Raw genomic sequence first — 20,163 nt, forward strand, 5'->3', positions numbered from 1 at the left:
GATAAAGGAAGGTAGAGGAAGAAAAGTTCAAGAATTTCGAATGGAAGACAACTCCAAATAGATGGATCCATGATCAAACAATGAAATCACCTAATAGAAAAAAAACACATTTGATATCAACAAAACACTTTAATGTTGAATAAAATTAAAAGTAACATATATACATAATTTACCATTTACATATAGAGAAAAACTTCACGTATACACATTGTTTAAAATCAAATTAGCGATCATAACATTATTAAAATACCGAACAAAATTCCACAATTTTTTAAACCTAATCTCTACAATCCAAGATTATTAATGTTAGTAAACCTATAATGATTTTTATATTAAGGTCTATTTTTAATATTGATGCTACAATGTTTCTACAAATATATTTATAATATCAAATAAGAACAACTCATTAGGCAAGTTTGCATCAAGGACAACACCTAATTCACAATGCCAACAAAAAATTGCCTCGAAAACACAATTTTATCTTTTTGTTGGACTACACAATTTTCCATTCTGTTAAGGATAAAAAATGTTAAACCTAAACTAAATTTTTTCATATAATGTATATAGAAATATCAAATTAAAATGATATTATTAAATTTTCAAAACATCAAATTCATATATATTAATTTTTTTCATATTTAAAATTACTCTAAAATTATTTTACTTATTTATTAATAAAACAATAGATTGTTAATATCATAAGATAATCCTTGTAATGGAGTGTATTAATATGACAACTTAATAATTGTAATGGATCACATTAATATCTACATGATTATGATTATGTGATATATGGAGGTAAAATTAATAAATGTTAGGAAATTTAAATAATAAACAATCACATTAGTATTTTTAATTATTTATATTTCAAAACTTAATGATATTTAATATCAATATTATAATAATAAGCCAGAATTGTTGGCTCTAAACCTAAACTAAATTTTTTAATGTAATTAATCCAGAAATATCAAATTAAAATGATATTATTAAATTTCTAAAACAACACATTCATATATATTATTTTTTTTAATATTTAAAATTACTCTAAATCATTTTACTTATTTATTAATAAAACAAGAGATTGTTAATATCATAAGATAATCCTTGAAATGGACTGCGTTAATATCACAACTTAATCATTGTAATAAAAACATTAATATCTACATGATTATGATTACTAGGTATATGGAGGTTAAATTAAAAGATATTAGGAAATTTAAATAATAAAAAACGAGTTCTTTGATGGGTTTCTTCAGAAATACTTTCCTAGTTATCCAAAATTTCAACATCTTTTAGATAATTATCTATTATTTTTTATTTGAGTAGATATTTTAGGAAAAAAGTAAATGCACCGTTGAATTTGATATCTAATGATTTTTTATTATATATGTAAATAATGTTATTGTAGAGTTGATTGAATTTCAATTGGATATTGAAAATACTTAAAAATAAAATGTTCTCTATTAAATTGTAGAGTTGAAAAGTTATTTGTTTAACTTTAAGTACAAAAAGGAATACATAAATTCCTTAAATCCATTATAATTCTCACATCTTAGTGCAATTAAATATGGATACAGATGTGAAAATTGGAAAGTTAGATATTATTGTGACAATGAAGTAATATTTATCCCAAATAACTTCATGAATCTTCAACCATCATTGATCTAACATCTGCTTTGTTGAAGAAAAAAAAGTGAGTACATGCATATTCTAGATTCGCATACATTTTAGTGTGATTTGGGGAAGGATTTTAGTAAAATAGGTGGATACAACTATGAACTCCACACCTAACAAGGCCTTCTTCAAGGAGGAAATGCCTATATCTCTCTCTAGATTTTCTCTGGTAATATCAGAATCAAATGTTTGAATTCAACCTTGAATTCCTATTCCATATAGATTTAGTTACTTTGAGTAATTTTAAAAGGGCTATCTATCTCAACAAATCAAATCAAAAAGGGAATTTAAATACATTGATAATTGACTAATACAAATAAATACTTTGAGAAACTTTAAAAAGGGCTATTTATCTCAACAAATAAAAAAATTGAATTGAAATATATTGATAGCCTGCTAATAGAAATGGATATGCCTTTGATGATGAGGTCAATGCAATTTTCTAATAGAATCAGAAAGAGAATTGAAATATATTGATGGCTTGGTAATAGATGCAATGTGAAAATGTTAGGAGTAAGACATCTATCCAATTGAATAGAATAGTGTTTAAGAGCTATATCTAGAATTAGAAAATTCTTAAGGTTATTTAGATCTACAAGGATTTGGGATTAATTTTTTCAAAAAAATATTTTACAAGGCTTTTAAACAAGTAGAAAAAAGTGTGACATGCTTTATAATGAACAATGAATAGAACAACATATAGCTGGTAGTAGAAATCACAATTAAATGTTTCATATATTGAGTTTTTGTAAATTTTAGAAGCCAGATTCCACTTGTTTGGATGAAGAAGTTAATTTATAGTGCCACATAGTTAATTTTATGTTTCAATAATTTATAGTGTTTTTTGGTTTATGAGAAATCTATAGTCAACAATTATGAGTAATTTAGGTTAATTATCAGTGATTTAGATTCTTGAATAATTATGATTAATGAATAATTATGATTTAAATATTTATTAATTATTTGTGATTTAAACAATTTCTCATTTAATAAATATTGTTTTAATCATTATTGCAAAACTTATCTGATTTCATTAGTATAAACGTTAAGATCATTGTCAATTAAATTATGAATAATGAATGCTACATAAGTAATTTTATATTTCAATAAATCATGAATTATAAGTAACTTAGATTTATGACTAATTATCATTAACTATGAGTTATTTAGGTTATGAGTAATTGACTAATTTTATGTTTTAGTTTTCAGGTTTATGAGTAATTTATACTAATTTAGGTATGTGAATAAACAATTTCTGATTTAATAAACAATTTTTGATGTAAATATTTATTAATTATTTATAATTTAAACAATTTCTCATTTAATAAATACTTTTTTAACCATTATTACAAAGCTTAATTAATTTCAATAAAATTAGTATAAATCTTAGTATTATATTTTTTTTACTAGTTGATTGTAATTATTTGGTTAACAAAAATTATTAGAACTTTGGTAAAGATGATTTTTTTGCAATTTCTTAGATGTAATGAATTTTTAATCAGCATAGATCCACCTTAAATGCAGATGTAACATGAGCCCAGAAAGATTCAATTTTTTGAGAAGCTCCAATTTCTTTGAGTCTACTTTATTTAAATGTTTTGTATAGTTTTTTTTAGAGATGAAGAAAATTTCAAGTTTGATAACTTATCAGTTACACATCATACTGGATTGTAAACTAAACTTTTCAAGTCAATTAAATATATATAAAAAATAATTTTAATATATAAATCTAGATTATTGACAAATGCTTATTGTTAAATAAAAACAATCAGGTGAATGGAAAAATATATCTAAGTCTACCAAATCTGATGATTCTGACCACGTATTTTCTTTGCTATATATTTGAAAACTGGGCTGAGCGTTCGTTTATATTATTTAAGATCTTGGCAGCAACCTCGCTATTAGGCGTAGCACAATTTGGATTTGGGTTACAGAGTAATGACTGCACCCACCCACATTATAAGAGGATAAATATTGATTAGCATTAATATTGCACCTACTATAGTTCATGATATCCCATGAAGGATATCATGAAGGATACTTCACGATAGTGCAGCACTGATTTATTATTTTTGTTTTATAAAAGTTATAAATTAGGTAAGCTAGATCTATTGAAATTATCCCCCAGTTTATTTGAGTAAAATTGAATAAAGATGATAAAGTGAATAAATAAAGAAAGGAAACTATTTAAATTGACACATTAAAGAGGGGTATGAAGTAAATTGTATAAAGTAAATTAAAAGAAAATGTAAAATAATAAAGATAGATAACATTGATGAAAAAATATATTATTTTAGGGTATTGAATAGATAATAAATACATGTTTAAAAGTAATTTTAGGGCTATAAAAAGATCTTAAAATTATAAAATTATTTTAATATTATAAATTTATTTAGTAAATAGATGGATGTTAAAAAGAAGAAGATGGAAATTTGAATTATTAAAGAGAAATATTAAAACAGAAAAGAGAAATCAAGGAGGAAAATGGAACAAAAGGAGAAGCAAGATTGGATAATTTTATAAAATTATTATAAAAAATATAATTACAAAACTATTTAAATTCACTTTAATTACAAAAGGATCCTATTTATTTTAGTTCTCTTGAAAAAATAATTGTAATTTTTTTAAATAAATTTATTAAATAAAACATAATATTGATATAAATTTAAAAATATTATTACATTTGCTACTAGATATAAGTCAATTGACTTTAAATGAAAAAGTTTCTTTAAAAATCTATGTTCTAATCAACCCTTTTAATATTATCAAAGTAAATAGATAACTTATAAACATGACAAAGGCTAAAATATTGAAAAATACAAATGTGGAGATTACATACTCAACCTAATTACTCTTATAATGAACCAAGTAAACTCCACAAAATTTAAACCTAAATGCAAACAACTAGAAATTACTTAAAATTAACTACTTTCACAAATACAAAAAAATAAAAAACTTTCCGAATTTTAACCTCTGCTCACCAAATTCTAACCTTTTGAGCCGACTAGATTTTAACAATGAAAAATAACTTCCTATGTGATAATAATGTATTTATATGGATATTAGTTACGGTTGGAAAGCTTGAATATCATAACGTCGAATTTTATGATTACAGTTTCGATTTGGGTTTCGTTCGTCAAATCATTGAGTATTTGCGACTGTTATTATGGGAAAAAGAAAGAAGTCGGCTGCTTCAAATAAGCCGCGCAAAAGGCAACCAAAATTAGAAACTGTTTTCAACTGTCCATTTTGTAGCCATCCAGCGGGAGTGGAATGTGCCATGTTAGCTATCCTTCGTGTTTTTCAGTTCTTCACAATTTTATGATTTATATATATTAACGCGCATACATATATAATTGGCTCATGCAATAGGGATCGAAAGCAAATGATCGGAGAACTCAAGTGTAGGATGTGCGCAGCCGCCTACTCCATGACAATCAACAGTGAGTGAGTTTCCATGTTATTAACTTCTTAGTGCGTATCAAGTCACTTCTTTCATTCGAGATACGTTTATCTCGAATTATAAGTTTTACATGGATATGGGCTAACCAATAATGCTTTTTTCCTTTCTATCAAATGTATTCAGATTTGAGCGAGCCCATTGACGTGTAAGTCTCCAGCGATCCCTTGAAAACAAACTGTAAACTGTATCGAATGAAACATTATATTTTACATTTTCATATGCTATAATTATTTATGTTTTATCGATTGCATTTCATCTCGTTTACATTATAACGATTGTACTTCATCTCGTTTGCAGATTTACTGACTGGTTGGATGAATGTCAAAAGGCAAAACAATCAAATTCGGAGTGATAGAAACGTGACATCGAGATCATGTGTTAATATTTGTATATTATTTACTTATTTGAATCCATCTAATTGGAATTGGAATGGATAATTATGGTTTCTTATGTAATTAGAATCATCAAACAGATGGACTCCCTCACCTAGAAGAAAACACTTGCATGCCATTTAAACCTCCATGATTGAGTTCCTTAACACAAAACAGATAGGTTAAGGAACAACGACTTACGATTAAAATTTTATCTTGAATGTTCATTGTCAACGACAGATAGGTTAAGGAACAACGACTTACGATTAAAATTTTATCTTGAATGTTCATTGTCAACGATGACCATAGCATATTCTTCCGACATTGTCAACGATGGCCATAACCACATTGAAAATGACCTCCAAGTTTTGGGTTTATGCCAATTACACTTGAACCAATTCGATTGCTAGAGACCACAGTAGAGGAATCATCAACGTATCTGCTCCAAGTTGCTGCAAGTGCAACATGTCTGACACTCATTTCTAGCTTCCAATTTAAAAGGGTAAAAATATCAACTAATCACAATCCCCATATAATCTCATTAATAAGAAATAATTCATATGGTTGGTGGGCAGTTTCTTTGTGTAGGCCCTCCCTGTTGGTGGACTGGTTTTATTGGTGGGACTGGAACACCTCCGGCGGTGGCTGTCCCATCCTATATGAGGGGAACCTTACACCTCCGGCAATCCTATATGATTTTTTATATTTTCTTTTTTTTTTTCTTATCCCTAAAGGGTGCTCTTTATTACAGATGACTTTTTTCACAATTGCCATACAGTTCACACGATTAAGAAAATAATGTAACCAAAGCAGATTAAGGAAAATAATTGGGTGTTTGATTATATGAATTTTGGAATGCAATTCTCAAACAATCTACAATGAAAAAATAATCTCATAAATTTTTACTTCCAGAAGATAATATTTGACTTTGGCAAAAGTTGAGGCTTGTTAAATTGACTTCCACAAATGTTGTCTGTAGGATGGATTCTCCCATGGACCCTCCAAAAGGCCATGTAATTGGTCCTCCTATATATACGATATAGGAGCTATAATGGTTGGAGAATGACCGTCGGCATTCTTTGTTGGATGAAGGCCAGTTGCCATCCAAGCAACTTCTATCATAATATTTCTTACAACTACATTCAACAAACAATGGTTGCTACTACCTGGAGATTACTTACACACAAAGCACCATCCACATACTTCCTATGGTACTTTCATAACTTTCTTGCTAAAACATGGCAATCGCAACTACACATTTTCCCTGGAAAATATTTTTACTTTTTCTGGAAGTGTTGCTGACGGAGGTTTCTTTGAAGATACTCATGCATTCTCTCACCGATATTGAGCACCTTTGACTGCTAAATTTGCAGCTGCTTATGAAACCATATCACCTAAAACATATTAATTAATGTATGAATTTGAATGAAAGGTCACTTCTTTATTTGACACATTAAAGAGGGTTGTATGAAGTAAATTAAAAGAAAATGTAAAATAATAAAGATAGATAACATTGATGAAAAAATATATTATTTTAGGGTATTGGAATAGATAATAATTACATGTTTTAAAGTAATTTTAGGGCTATAAAAAGATTTTAAAATTATAAAATTATTTTAAGATTATAAATTTATTTAGTAAATAGATGGATGTTAAAAAGAAGAAGATGGAATTCTGAATTATTAAAGAGAAATATTAAAACATAAAAGAGAAATCAAGGAGGAAAATGGAACAAAAGAAGAAGCAAGATTGGATAATTTTATAAAATTATTATAAAAATGTAATTACAAAATTATTTAAATTCATTTTAATTACAAAAGGATCCTATTTATTTTAGTTCTCTTGAAAAAATAATTGTAATTTTTTTTAAATAAATTTATTAAATAGACTCTACTCTGTTGGTAACGATAAAACCACCACTGGTCCAACAATAGACTCTACTCTGTATCTTGAATCCATGAACCCCAAATGAAATTGAGATATGTGCCCATTCTGATTATGGTATTCATGAGCAAATTAATTTTCTTCACTATTGAAAAAAGGAAACATAAATCCAAATTAATTCATTTAGACATGCTTGGAAGGTAACAAGAAAGAAGGGTTTTGCAAAACATTCTTCCATTTCTTACAATCAGTGCTAAAATTTATCACAACTGATAAAGGAAGGTAGAGGAATAAAAGTTCAAGAATTTCGAATGGAAGACAACTCCAAATAGATGGATCCATGATCAAACAATGAAATCACCTAATAGAAAAAAAACACATTTGATATCAACAAAACACTTTAATGTTGAATAAAATTAAAAGTAACATATATACATAATTTACCATTTACATATAGAGAAAAACTTCACGTATACACATTGTTTAAAATCAAATTAGCGATCATAACATTATTAAAATACGAACAAAATTCCACAATTTTTTAAACCTAATCTCTACAATCCAAGATTATTAATGTTAGTAAACCTATAATGATTTTTATATTAAGGTCTATTTTTAATATTGATGCTACAATGTTTCTACAAATATATTTATAATATCAAATAAGAACAACTCATTAGGTAAGTTTGCATCAAGGACAACACCTAATTCACAATGCCAACAAAAAATTGCCTCGAAAACACAATTTTATCTTTTTGTTGGACTACACAATTTTCCATTCTGTTAAGGATAAAAAATGTTAAACCTAAACTAAATTTTTTCATATAATGTATATAGAAATATCAAATTAAAATGATATTATTAAATTTTCAAAACATCAAATTCATATATATTAATTTTTTTCATATTTAAAATTACTCTAAAATTATTTTACTTATTTATTAATAAAACAATAGATTGTTAATATCATAAGATAATCCTTGTAATGGAGTGTATTAATATGACAACTTAATAATTGTAATGGATCACATTAATATCTACATGATTATGATTATGTGATATATGGAGGTAAAATTAATAAATGTTAGGAAATTTAAATAATAAACAATCACATTAGTATTTTTAATTATTTATATTTCAAAACTTAATGATATTTAATATCAATATTATAATAATAAGCCAGAATTGTTGGCTCTAAACCTAAACTAAATTTTTTAATGTAATTAATCCAGAAATATCAAATTAAAATGATATTATTAAATTTCTAAAACAACACATTCATATATATTATTTTTTTTAATATTTAAAATTACTCTAAATCATTTTACTTATTTATTAATAAAACAAGAGATTGTTAATATCATAAGATAATCCTTGAAATGGACTGCGTTAATATCACAACTTAATCATTGTAATAAAAACATTAATATCTACATGATTATGATTACTAGGTATATGGAGGTTAAATTAAAAGATATTAGGAAATTTAAATAATAAAAAACGAGTTCTTTGATGGGTTTCTTCAGAAATACTTTCCTAGTTATCCAAAATTTCAACATCTTTTAGATAATTATCTATTATTTTTTATTTGAGTAGATATTTTAGGAAAAAAGTAAATGCACCGTTGAATTTGATATCTAATGATTTTTTATTATATATGTAAATAATGTTATTGTAGAGTTGATTGAATTTCAATTGGATATTGAAAATACTTAAAAATAAAATGTTCTCTATTAAATTGTAGAGTTGAAAAGTTATTTGTTTAACTTTAAGTACAAAAAGGAATACATAAATTCCTTAAATCCATTATAATTCTCACATCTTAGTGCAATTAAATATGGATACAGATGTGAAAATTGGAAAGTTAGATATTATTGTGACAATGAAGTAATATTTATCCCAAATAACTTCATGAATCTTCAACCATCATTGATCTAACATCTGCTTTGTTGAAGAAAAAAAAGTGAGTACATGCATATTCTAGATTCGCATACATTTTAGTGTGATTTGGGGAAGGATTTTAGTAAAATAGGTGGATACAACTATGAACTCCACACCTAACAAGGCCTTCTTCAAGGAGGAAATGCCTATATCTCTCTCTAGATTTTCTCTGGTAATATCAGAATCAAATGTTTGAATTCAACCTTGAATTCCTATTCCATATAGATTTAGTTACTTTGAGTAATTTTAAAAGGGCTATCTATCTCAACAAATCAAATCAAAAAGGGAATTTAAATACATTGATAATTGACTAATACAAATAAATACTTTGAGAAACTTTAAAAAGGGCTATTTATCTCAACAAATAAAAAAATTGAATTGAAATATATTGATAGCCTGCTAATAGAAATGGATATGCCTTTGATGATGAGGTCAATGCAATTTTCTAATAGAATCAGAAAGAGAATTGAAATATATTGATGGCTTGGTAATAGATGCAATGTGAAAATGTTAGGAGTAAGACATCTATCCAATTGAATAGAATAGTGTTTAAGAGCTATATCTAGAATTAGAAAATTCTTAAGGTTATTTAGATCTACAAGGATTTGGGATTAATTTTTTCAAAAAAATATTTTACAAGGCTTTTAAACAAGTAGAAAAAAGTGTGACATGCTTTATAATGAACAATGAATAGAACAACATATAGCTGGTAGTAGAAATCACAATTAAATGTTTCATATATTGAGTTTTTGTAAATTTTAGAAGCCAGATTCCACTTGTTTGGATGAAGAAGTTAATTTATAGTGCCACATAGTTAATTTTATGTTTCAATAATTTATAGTGTTTTTTGGTTTATGAGAAATCTATAGTCAACAATTATGAGTAATTTAGGTTAATTATCAGTGATTTAGATTCTTGAATAATTATGATTAATGAATAATTATGATTTAAATATTTATTAATTATTTGTGATTTAAACAATTTCTCATTTAATAAATATTGTTTTAATCATTATTGCAAAACTTATCTGATTTCATTAGTATAAACGTTAAGATCATTGTCAATTAAATTATGAATAATGAATGCTACATAAGTAATTTTATATTTCAATAAATCATGAATTATAAGTAACTTAGATTTATGACTAATTATCATTAACTATGAGTTATTTAGGTTATGAGTAATTGACTAATTTTATGTTTTAGTTTTCAGGTTTATGAGTAATTTATACTAATTTAGGTATGTGAATAAACAATTTCTGATTTAATAAACAATTTTTGATGTAAATATTTATTAATTATTTATAATTTAAACAATTTCTCATTTAATAAATACTTTTTTAACCATTATTACAAAGCTTAATTAATTTCAATAAAATTAGTATAAATCTTAGTATTATATTTTTTTTACTAGTTGATTGTAATTATTTGGTTAACAAAAATTATTAGAACTTTGGTAAAGATGATTTTTTTGCAATTTCTTAGATGTAATGAATTTTTAATCAGCATAGATCCACCTTAAATGCAGATGTAACATGAGCCCAGAAAGATTCAATTTTTTGAGAAGCTCCAATTTCTTTGAGTCTACTTTATTTAAATGTTTTGTATAGTTTTTTTTAGAGATGAAGAAAATTTCAAGTTTGATAACTTATCAGTTACACATCATACTGGATTGTAAACTAAACTTTTCAAGTCAATTAAATATATATAAAAAATAATTTTAATATATAAATCTAGATTATTGACAAATGCTTATTGTTAAATAAAAACAATCAGGTGAATGGAAAAATATATCTAAGTCTACCAAATCTGATGATTCTGACCACGTATTTTCTTTGCTATATATTTGAAAACTGGGCTGAGCGTTCGTTTATATTATTTAAGATCTTGGCAGCAACCTCGCTATTAGGCGTAGCACAATTTGGATTTGGGTTACAGAGTAATGACTGCACCCACCCACATTATAAGAGGATAAATATTGATTAGCATTAATATTGCACCTACTATAGTTCATGATATCCCATGAAGGATATCATGAAGGATACTTCACGATAGTGCAGCACTGATTTATTATTTTTGTTTTATAAAAGTTATAAATTAGGTAAGCTAGATCTATTGAAATTATCCCCAGTTTATTTGAGTAAAATTGAATAAAGATGATAAAGTGAATAAATAAAGAAAGGAAACTATTTAAATTGACACATTAAAGAGGGGTATGAAGTAAATTGTATAAAGTAAATTAAAAGAAAATGTAAAATAATAAAGATAGATAACATTGATGAAAAAATATATTATTTTAGGGTATTGAATAGATAATAAATACATGTTTAAAAGTAATTTTAGGGCTATAAAAAGATCTTAAAATTATAAAATTATTTTAATATTATAAATTTATTTAGTAAATAGATGGATGTTAAAAAGAAGAAGATGGAAATTTGAATTATTAAAGAGAAATATTAAAACAGAAAAGAGAAATCAAGGAGGAAAATGGAACAAAAGGAGAAGCAAGATTGGATAATTTTATAAAATTATTATAAAAAATATAATTACAAAACTATTTAAATTCACTTTAATTACAAAAGGATCCTATTTATTTTAGTTCTCTTGAAAAAATAATTGTAATTTTTTTAAATAAATTTATTAAATAAAACATAATATTGATATAAATTTAAAAATATTATTACATTTGCTACTAGATATAAGTCAATTGACTTTAAATGAAAAAGTTTCTTTAAAAATCTATGTTCTAATCAACCCTTTTAATATTATCAAAGTAAATAGATAACTTATAAACATGACAAAGGCTAAAATATTGAAAAATACAAATGTGGAGATTACATACTCAACCTAATTACTCTTATAATGAACCAAGTAAACTCCACAAAATTTAAACCTAAATGCAAACAACTAGAAATTACTTAAAATTAACTACTTTCACAAATACAAAAAAATAAAAAACTTTCCGAATTTTAACCTCTGCTCACCAAATTCTAACCTTTTGAGCCGACTAGATTTTAACAATGAAAAATAACTTCCTATGTGATAATAATGTATTTATATGGATATTAGTTACGGTTGGAAAGCTTGAATATCATAACGTCGAATTTTATGATTACAGTTTCGATTTGGGTTTCGTTCGTCAAATCATTGAGTATTTGCGACTGTTATTATGGGAAAAAGAAAGAAGTCGGCTGCTTCAAATAAGCCGCGCAAAAGGCAACCAAAATTAGAAACTGTTTTCAACTGTCCATTTTGTAGCCATCCAGCGGGAGTGGAATGTGCCATGTTAGCTATCCTTCGTGTTTTTCAGTTCTTCACAATTTTATGATTTATATATATTAACGCGCATACATATATAATTGGCTCATGCAATAGGGATCGAAAGCAAATGATCGGAGAACTCAAGTGTAGGATGTGCGCAGCCGCCTACTCCATGACAATCAACAGTGAGTGAGTTTCCATGTTATTAACTTCTTAGTGCGTATCAAGTCACTTCTTTCATTCGAGATACGTTTATCTCGAATTATAAGTTTTACATGGATATGGGCTAACCAATAATGCTTTTTTCCTTTCTATCAAATGTATTCAGATTTGAGCGAGCCCATTGACGTGTAAGTCTCCAGCGATCCCTTGAAAACAAACTGTAAACTGTATCGAATGAAACATTATATTTTACATTTTCATATGCTATAATTATTTATGTTTTATCGATTGCATTTCATCTCGTTTACATTATAACGATTGTACTTCATCTCGTTTGCAGATTTACTGACTGGTTGGATGAATGTCAAAAGGCAAAACAATCAAATTCGGAGTGATAGAAACGTGACATCGAGATCATGTGTTAATATTTGTATATTATTTACTTATTTGAATCCATCTAATTGGAATTGGAATGGATAATTATGGTTTCTTATGTAATTAGAATCATCAAACAGATGGACTCCCTCACCTAGAAGAAAACACTTGCATGCCATTTAAACCTCCATGATTGAGTTCCTTAACACAAAACAGATAGGTTAAGGAACAACGACTTACGATTAAAATTTTATCTTGAATGTTCATTGTCAACGACAGATAGGTTAAGGAACAACGACTTACGATTAAAATTTTATCTTGAATGTTCATTGTCAACGATGACCATAGCATATTCTTCCGACATTGTCAACGATGGCCATAACCACATTGAAAATGACCTCCAAGTTTTGGGTTTATGCCAATTACACTTGAACCAATTCGATTGCTAGAGACCACAGTAGAGGAATCATCAACGTATCTGCTCCAAGTTGCTGCAAGTGCAACATGTCTGACACTCATTTCTAGCTTCCAATTTAAAAGGGTAAAAATATCAACTAATCACAATCCCCATATAATCTCATTAATAAGAAATAATTCATATGGTTGGTGGGCAGTTTCTTTGTGTAGGCCCTCCCTGTTGGTGGACTGGTTTTATTGGTGGGACTGGAACACCTCCGGCGGTGGCTGTCCCATCCTATATGAGGGGAACCTTACACCTCCGGCAATCCTATATGATTTTTTATATTTTCTTTTTTTTTTTCTTATCCCTAAAGGGTGCTCTTTATTACAGATGACTTTTTTCACAATTGCCATACAGTTCACACGATTAAGAAAATAATGTAACCAAAGCAGATTAAGGAAAATAATTGGGTGTTTGATTATATGAATTTTGGAATGCAATTCTCAAACAATCTACAATGAAAAAATAATCTCATAAATTTTTACTTCCAGAAGATAATATTTGACTTTGGCAAAAGTTGAGGCTTGTTAAATTGACTTCCACAAATGTTGTCTGTAGGATGGATTCTCCCATGGACCCTCCAAAAGGCCATGTAATTGGTCCTCCTATATATACGATATAGGAGCTATAATGGTTGGAGAATGACCGTCGGCATTCTTTGTTGGATGAAGGCCAGTTGCCATCCAAGCAACTTCTATCATAATATTTCTTACAACTACATTCAACAAACAATGGTTGCTACTACCTGGAGATTACTTACACACAAAGCACCATCCACATACTTCCTATGGTACTTTCATAACTTTCTTGCTAAAACATGGCAATCGCAACTACACATTTTCCCTGGAAAATATTTTTACTTTTTCTGGAAGTGTTGCTGACGGAGGTTTCTTTGAAGATACTCATGCATTCTCTCACCGATATTGAGCACCTTTGACTGCTAAATTTGCAGCTGCTTATGAAACCATATCACCTAAAACATATTAATTAATGTATGAATTTGAATGAAAGGTCACTTCTTTATTTGACACATTAAAGAGGGTTGTATGAAGTAAATTAAAAGAAAATGTAAAATAATAAAGATAGATAACATTGATGAAAAAATATATTATTTTAGGGTATTGGAATAGATAATAATTACATGTTTTAAAGTAATTTTAGGGCTATAAAAAGATTTTAAAATTATAAAATTATTTTAAGATTATAAATTTATTTAGTAAATAGATGGATGTTAAAAAGAAGAAGATGGAATTCTGAATTATTAAAGAGAAATATTAAAACATAAAAGAGAAATCAAGGAGGAAAATGGAACAAAAGAAGAAGCAAGATTGGATAATTTTATAAAATTATTATAAAAATGTAATTACAAAATTATTTAAATTCATTTTAATTACAAAAGGATCCTATTTATTTTAGTTCTCTTGAAAAAATAATTGTAATTTTTTTTAAATAAATTTATTAAATAGACTCTACTCTGTTGGTAACGATAAAACCACCACTGGTCCAACAATAGACTCTACTCTGTATCTTGAATCCATGAACCCCAAATGAAATTGAGATATGTGCCCATTCTGATTATGGTATTCATGAGCAAATTAATTTTCTTCACTATTGAAAAAAGGAAACATAAATCCAAATTAATTCATTTAGACATGCTTGGAAGGTAACAAGAAAGAAGGGTTTTGCAAAACATTCTTCCATTTCTTACAATCAGTGCTAAAATTTATCACAACTGATAAAGGAAGGTAGAGGAATAAAAGTTCAAGAATTTCGAATGGAAGACAACTCCAAATAGATGGATCCATGATCAAACAATGAAATCACCTAATAGAAAAAAAACACATTTGATATCAACAAAACACTTTAATGTTGAATAAAATTAAAAGTAACATATATACATAATTTACCATTTACATATAGAGAAAAACTTCACGTATACACATTGTTTAAAATCAAATTAGCGATCATAACATTATTAAAATACGAACAAAATTCCACAATTTTTTAAACCTAATCTCTACAATCCAAGATTATTAATGTTAGTAAACCTATAATGATTTTTATATTAAGGTCTATTTTTAATATTGATGCTACAATGTTTCTACAAATATATTTATAATATCAAATAAGAACAACTCATTAGGTAAGTTTGCATCAAGGACAACACCTAATTCACAATGCCAACAAAAAATTGCCTCGAAAACACAATTTTATCTTTTTGTTGGACTACACAATTTTCCATTCTGTTAAGGATAAAAAATGTTAAACCTAAACTAAATTTTTTCATATAATGTATATAGAAATATCAAATTAAAATGATATTATTAAATTTTCAAAACATCAAATTCATATATATTAATTTTTTTCATATTTAAAATTACTCTAAAATTATTTTACTTATTTATTAATAAAACAATAGATTGTTAATATCATAAGATAATCCTTGTAATGGAGTGTATTAATATGACAACTTAATAATTGTAATGGATCACATTAATATCTACATGATTATGATTATGTGATATATGGAGGTAAAATTAATAAATGTTAGGAAATTTAAATAATAAACAATCACATTAGTATTTTTAATTATTTATATTTCAAAACTTAATGATATTTAATATCAATATTATAATAATAAGCCAGAATTGTTGGCTCTAAACCTAAACTAAATTTTTTAATGTAATTAATCCAGAAATATCAAATTAAAATGATATTATTAAATTTCTAAAACAACACATTCATATATATTATTTTTTTTAATATTTAAAATTACTCTAAATCATTTTACTTATTTATTAATAAAACAAGAGATTGTTAATATCATAAGATAATCCTTGAAATGGACTGCGTTAATATCACAACTTAATCATTGTAATAAAAACATTAATATCTACATGATTATGATTACTAGGTATATGGAGGTTAAATTAAAAGATATTAGGAAATTTAAATAATAAAAAACGAGTTCTTTGATGGGTTTCTTCAGAAATACTTTCCTAGTTATCCAAAATTTCAACATCTTTTAGATAATTATCTATTATTTTTTATTTGAGTAGATATTTTAGGAAAAAAGTAAATGCACCGTTGAATTTGATATCTAATGATTTTTTATTATATATGTAAATAATGTTATTGTAGAGTTGATTGAATTTCAATTGGATATTGAAAATACTTAAAAATAAAATGTTCTCTATTAAATTGTAGAGTTGAAAAGTTATTTGTTTAACTTTAAGTACAAAAAGGAATACATAAATTCCTTAAATCCATTATAATTCTCACATCTTAGTGCAATTAAATATGGATACAGATGTGAAAATTGGAAAGTTAGATATTATTGTGACAATGAAGTAATATTTATCCCAAATAACTTCATGAATCTTCAACCATCATTGATCTAACATCTGCTTTGTTGAAGAAAAAAAAGTGAGTACATGCATATTCTAGATTCGCATACATTTTAGTGTGATTTGGGGAAGGATTTTAGTAAAATAGGTGGATACAACTATGAACTCCACACCTAACAAGGCCTTCTTCAAGGAGGAAATGCCTATATCTCTCTCTAGATTTTCTCTGGTAATATCAGAATCAAATGTTTGAATTCAACCTTGAATTCCTATTCCATATAGATTTAGTTACTTTGAGTAATTTTAAAAGGGCTATCTATCTCAACAAATCAAATCAAAAAGGGAATTTAAATACATTGATAATTGACTAATACAAATAAATACTTTGAGAAACTTTAAAAAGGGCTATTTATCTCAACAAATAAAAAAATTGAATTGAAATATATTGATAGCCTGCTAATAGAAATGGATATGCCTTTGATGATGAGGTCAATGCAATTTTCTAATAGAATCAGAAAGAGAATTGAAATATATTGATGGCTTGGTAATAGATGCAATGTGAAAATGTTAGGAGTAAGACATCTATCCAATTGAATAGAATAGTGTTTAAGAGCTATATCTAGAATTAGAAAATTCTTAAGGTTATTTAGATCTACAAGGATTTGGGATTAATTTTTTCAAAAAAATATTTTACAAGGCTTTTAAACAAGTAGAAAAAAGTGTGACATGCTTTATAATGAACAATGAATAGAACAACATATAGCTGGTAGTAGAAATCACAATTAAATGTTTCATATATTGAGTTTTTGTAAATTTTAGAAGCCAGATTCCACTTGTTTGGATGAAGAAGTTAATTTATAGTGCCACATAGTTAATTTTATGTTTCAATAATTTATAGTGTTTTTTGGTTTATGAGAAATCTATAGTCAACAATTATGAGTAATTTAGGTTAATTATCAGTGATTTAGATTCTTGAATAATTATGATTAATGAATAATTATGATTTAAATATTTATTAATTATTTGTGATTTAAACAATTTCTCATTTAATAAATATTGTTTTAATCATTATTGCAAAACTTATCTGATTTCATTAGTATAAACGTTAAGATCATTGTCAATTAAATTATGAATAATGAATGCTACATAAGTAATTTTATATTTCAATAAATCATGAATTATAAGTAACTTAGATTTATGACTAATTATCATTAACTATGAGTTATTTAGGTTATGAGTAATTGACTAATTTTATGTTTTAGTTTTCAGGTTTATGAGTAATTTATACTAATTTAGGTATGTGAATAAACAATTTCTGATTTAATAAACAATTTTTGATGTAAATATTTATTAATTATTTATAATTTAAACAATTTCTCATTTAATAAATACTTTTTTAACCATTATTACAAAGCTTAATTAATTTCAATAAAATTAGTATAAATCTTAGTATTATATTTTTTTTACTAGTTGATTGTAATTATTTGGTTAACAAAAATTATTAGAACTTTGGTAAAGATGATTTTTTTGCAATTTCTTAGATGTAATGAATTTTTAATCAGCATAGATCCACCTTAAATGCAGATGTAACATGAGCCCAGAAAGATTCAATTTTTTGAGAAGCTCCAATTTCTTTGAGTCTACTTTATTTAAATGTTTTGTATAGTTTTTTTTAGAGATGAAGAAAATTTCAAGTTTGATAACTTATCAGTTACACATCATACTGGATTGTAAACTAAACTTTTCAAGTCAATTAAATATATATAAAAAATAATTTTAATATATAAATCTAGATTATTGACAAATGCTTATTGTTAAATAAAAACAATCAGGTGAATGGAAAAATATATCTAAGTCTACCAAATCTGATGATTCTGACCACGTATTTTCTTTGCTATATATTTGAAAACTGGGCTGAGCGTTCGTTTATATTATTTAAGATCTTGGCAGCAACCTCGCTATTAGGCGTAGCACAATTTGGATTTGGGTTACAGAGTAATGACTGCACCCACCCACATTATAAGAGGATAAATATTGATTAGCATTAATATTGCACCTACTATAGTTCATGATATCCCATGAAGGATATCATGAAGGATACTTCACGATAGTGCAGCACTGATTTATTATTTTTGTTTTATAAAAGTTATAAATTAGGTAAGCTAGATCTATTGAAATTATCCCCCAGTTTATTTGAGTAAAATTGAATAAAGATGATAAAGTGAATAAATAAAGAAAGGAAACTATTTAAATTGACACATTAAAGAGGGGTATGAAGTAAATTGTATAAAGTAAATTAAAAGAAAATGTAAAATAATAAAGATAGATAACATTGATGAAAAAATATATTATTTTAGGGTATTGAATAGATAATAAATACATGTTTAAAAGTAATTTTAGGGCTATAAAAAGATCTTAAAATTATAAAATTATTTTAATATTATAAATTTATTTAGTAAATAGATGGATGTTAAAAAGAAGAAGATGGAAATTTGAATTATTAAAGAGAAATATTAAAACAGAAAAGAGAAATCAAGGAGGAAAATGGAACAAAAGGAGAAGCAAGATTGGATAATTTTATAAAATTATTATAAAAAATATAATTACAAAACTATTTAAATTCACTTTAATTACAAAAGGATCCTATTTATTTTAGTTCTCTTGAAAAAATAATTGTAATTTTTTTAAATAAATTTATTAAATAAAACATAATATTGATATAAATTTAAAAATATTATTACATTTGCTACTAGATATAAGTCAATTGACTTTAAATGAAAAAGTTTCTTTAAAAATCTATGTTCTAATCAACCCTTTTAATATTATCAAAGTAAATAGATAACTTATAAACATGACAAAGGCTAAAATATTGAAAAATACAAATGTGGAGATTACATACTCAACCTAATTACTCTTATAATGAACCAAGTAAACTCCACAAAATTTAAACCTAAATGCAAACAACTAGAAATTACTTAAAATTAACTACTTTCACAAATACAAAAAAATAAAAAACTTTCCGAATTTTAACCTCTGCTCACCAAATTCTAACCTTTTGAGCCGACTAGATTTTAACAATGAAAAATAACTTCCTATGTGATAATAATGTATTTATATGGATATTAGTTACGGTTGGAAAGCTTGAATATCATAACGTCGAATTTTATGATTACAGTTTCGATTTGGGTTTCGTTCGTCAAATCATTGAGTATTTGCGACTGTTATT

At 25.9% G+C, this 20,163-nt stretch overlaps 2 protein-coding genes across 2 annotated transcripts; both read left to right on the plus strand.

The window, feature by feature from the left end:
* Positions 1-4,840: 4,840 nt before the first annotated feature.
* Positions 4,841-5,489, plus strand: LOC149265372 (transcription elongation factor 1 homolog). Its single transcript, XM_089403681.1, has 4 exons — positions 4,841-4,956; positions 5,047-5,117; positions 5,261-5,282; positions 5,435-5,489. The coding sequence occupies exons 1-4, from the start codon at positions 4,841-4,843 to the stop codon at positions 5,487-5,489; spliced, it is 264 nt and encodes an 87-aa protein (XP_089259807.1).
* A 7,012-nt stretch (positions 5,490-12,501) lies between these two features.
* LOC149265373 (transcription elongation factor 1 homolog) lies at positions 12,502-13,150 on the plus strand. Its single transcript, XM_089403687.1, has 4 exons — positions 12,502-12,617; positions 12,708-12,778; positions 12,922-12,943; positions 13,096-13,150. Exons 1-4 carry the CDS (start codon positions 12,502-12,504, stop codon positions 13,148-13,150), a joined length of 264 nt encoding a protein of 87 aa, XP_089259813.1.
* The last annotated feature ends 7,013 nt before the right edge of the window (positions 13,151-20,163 follow it).

The sequence above is a fragment of the Pinus tabuliformis genome, chromosome 6 (assembly GCF_031772625.1).
Source record: "Pinus tabuliformis cultivar Carrire ecotype Pingquan chromosome 6, CPIR1, whole genome shotgun sequence".
Classification (NCBI taxonomy): Eukaryota; Viridiplantae; Streptophyta; class Pinopsida; order Pinales; family Pinaceae; genus Pinus; species Pinus tabuliformis.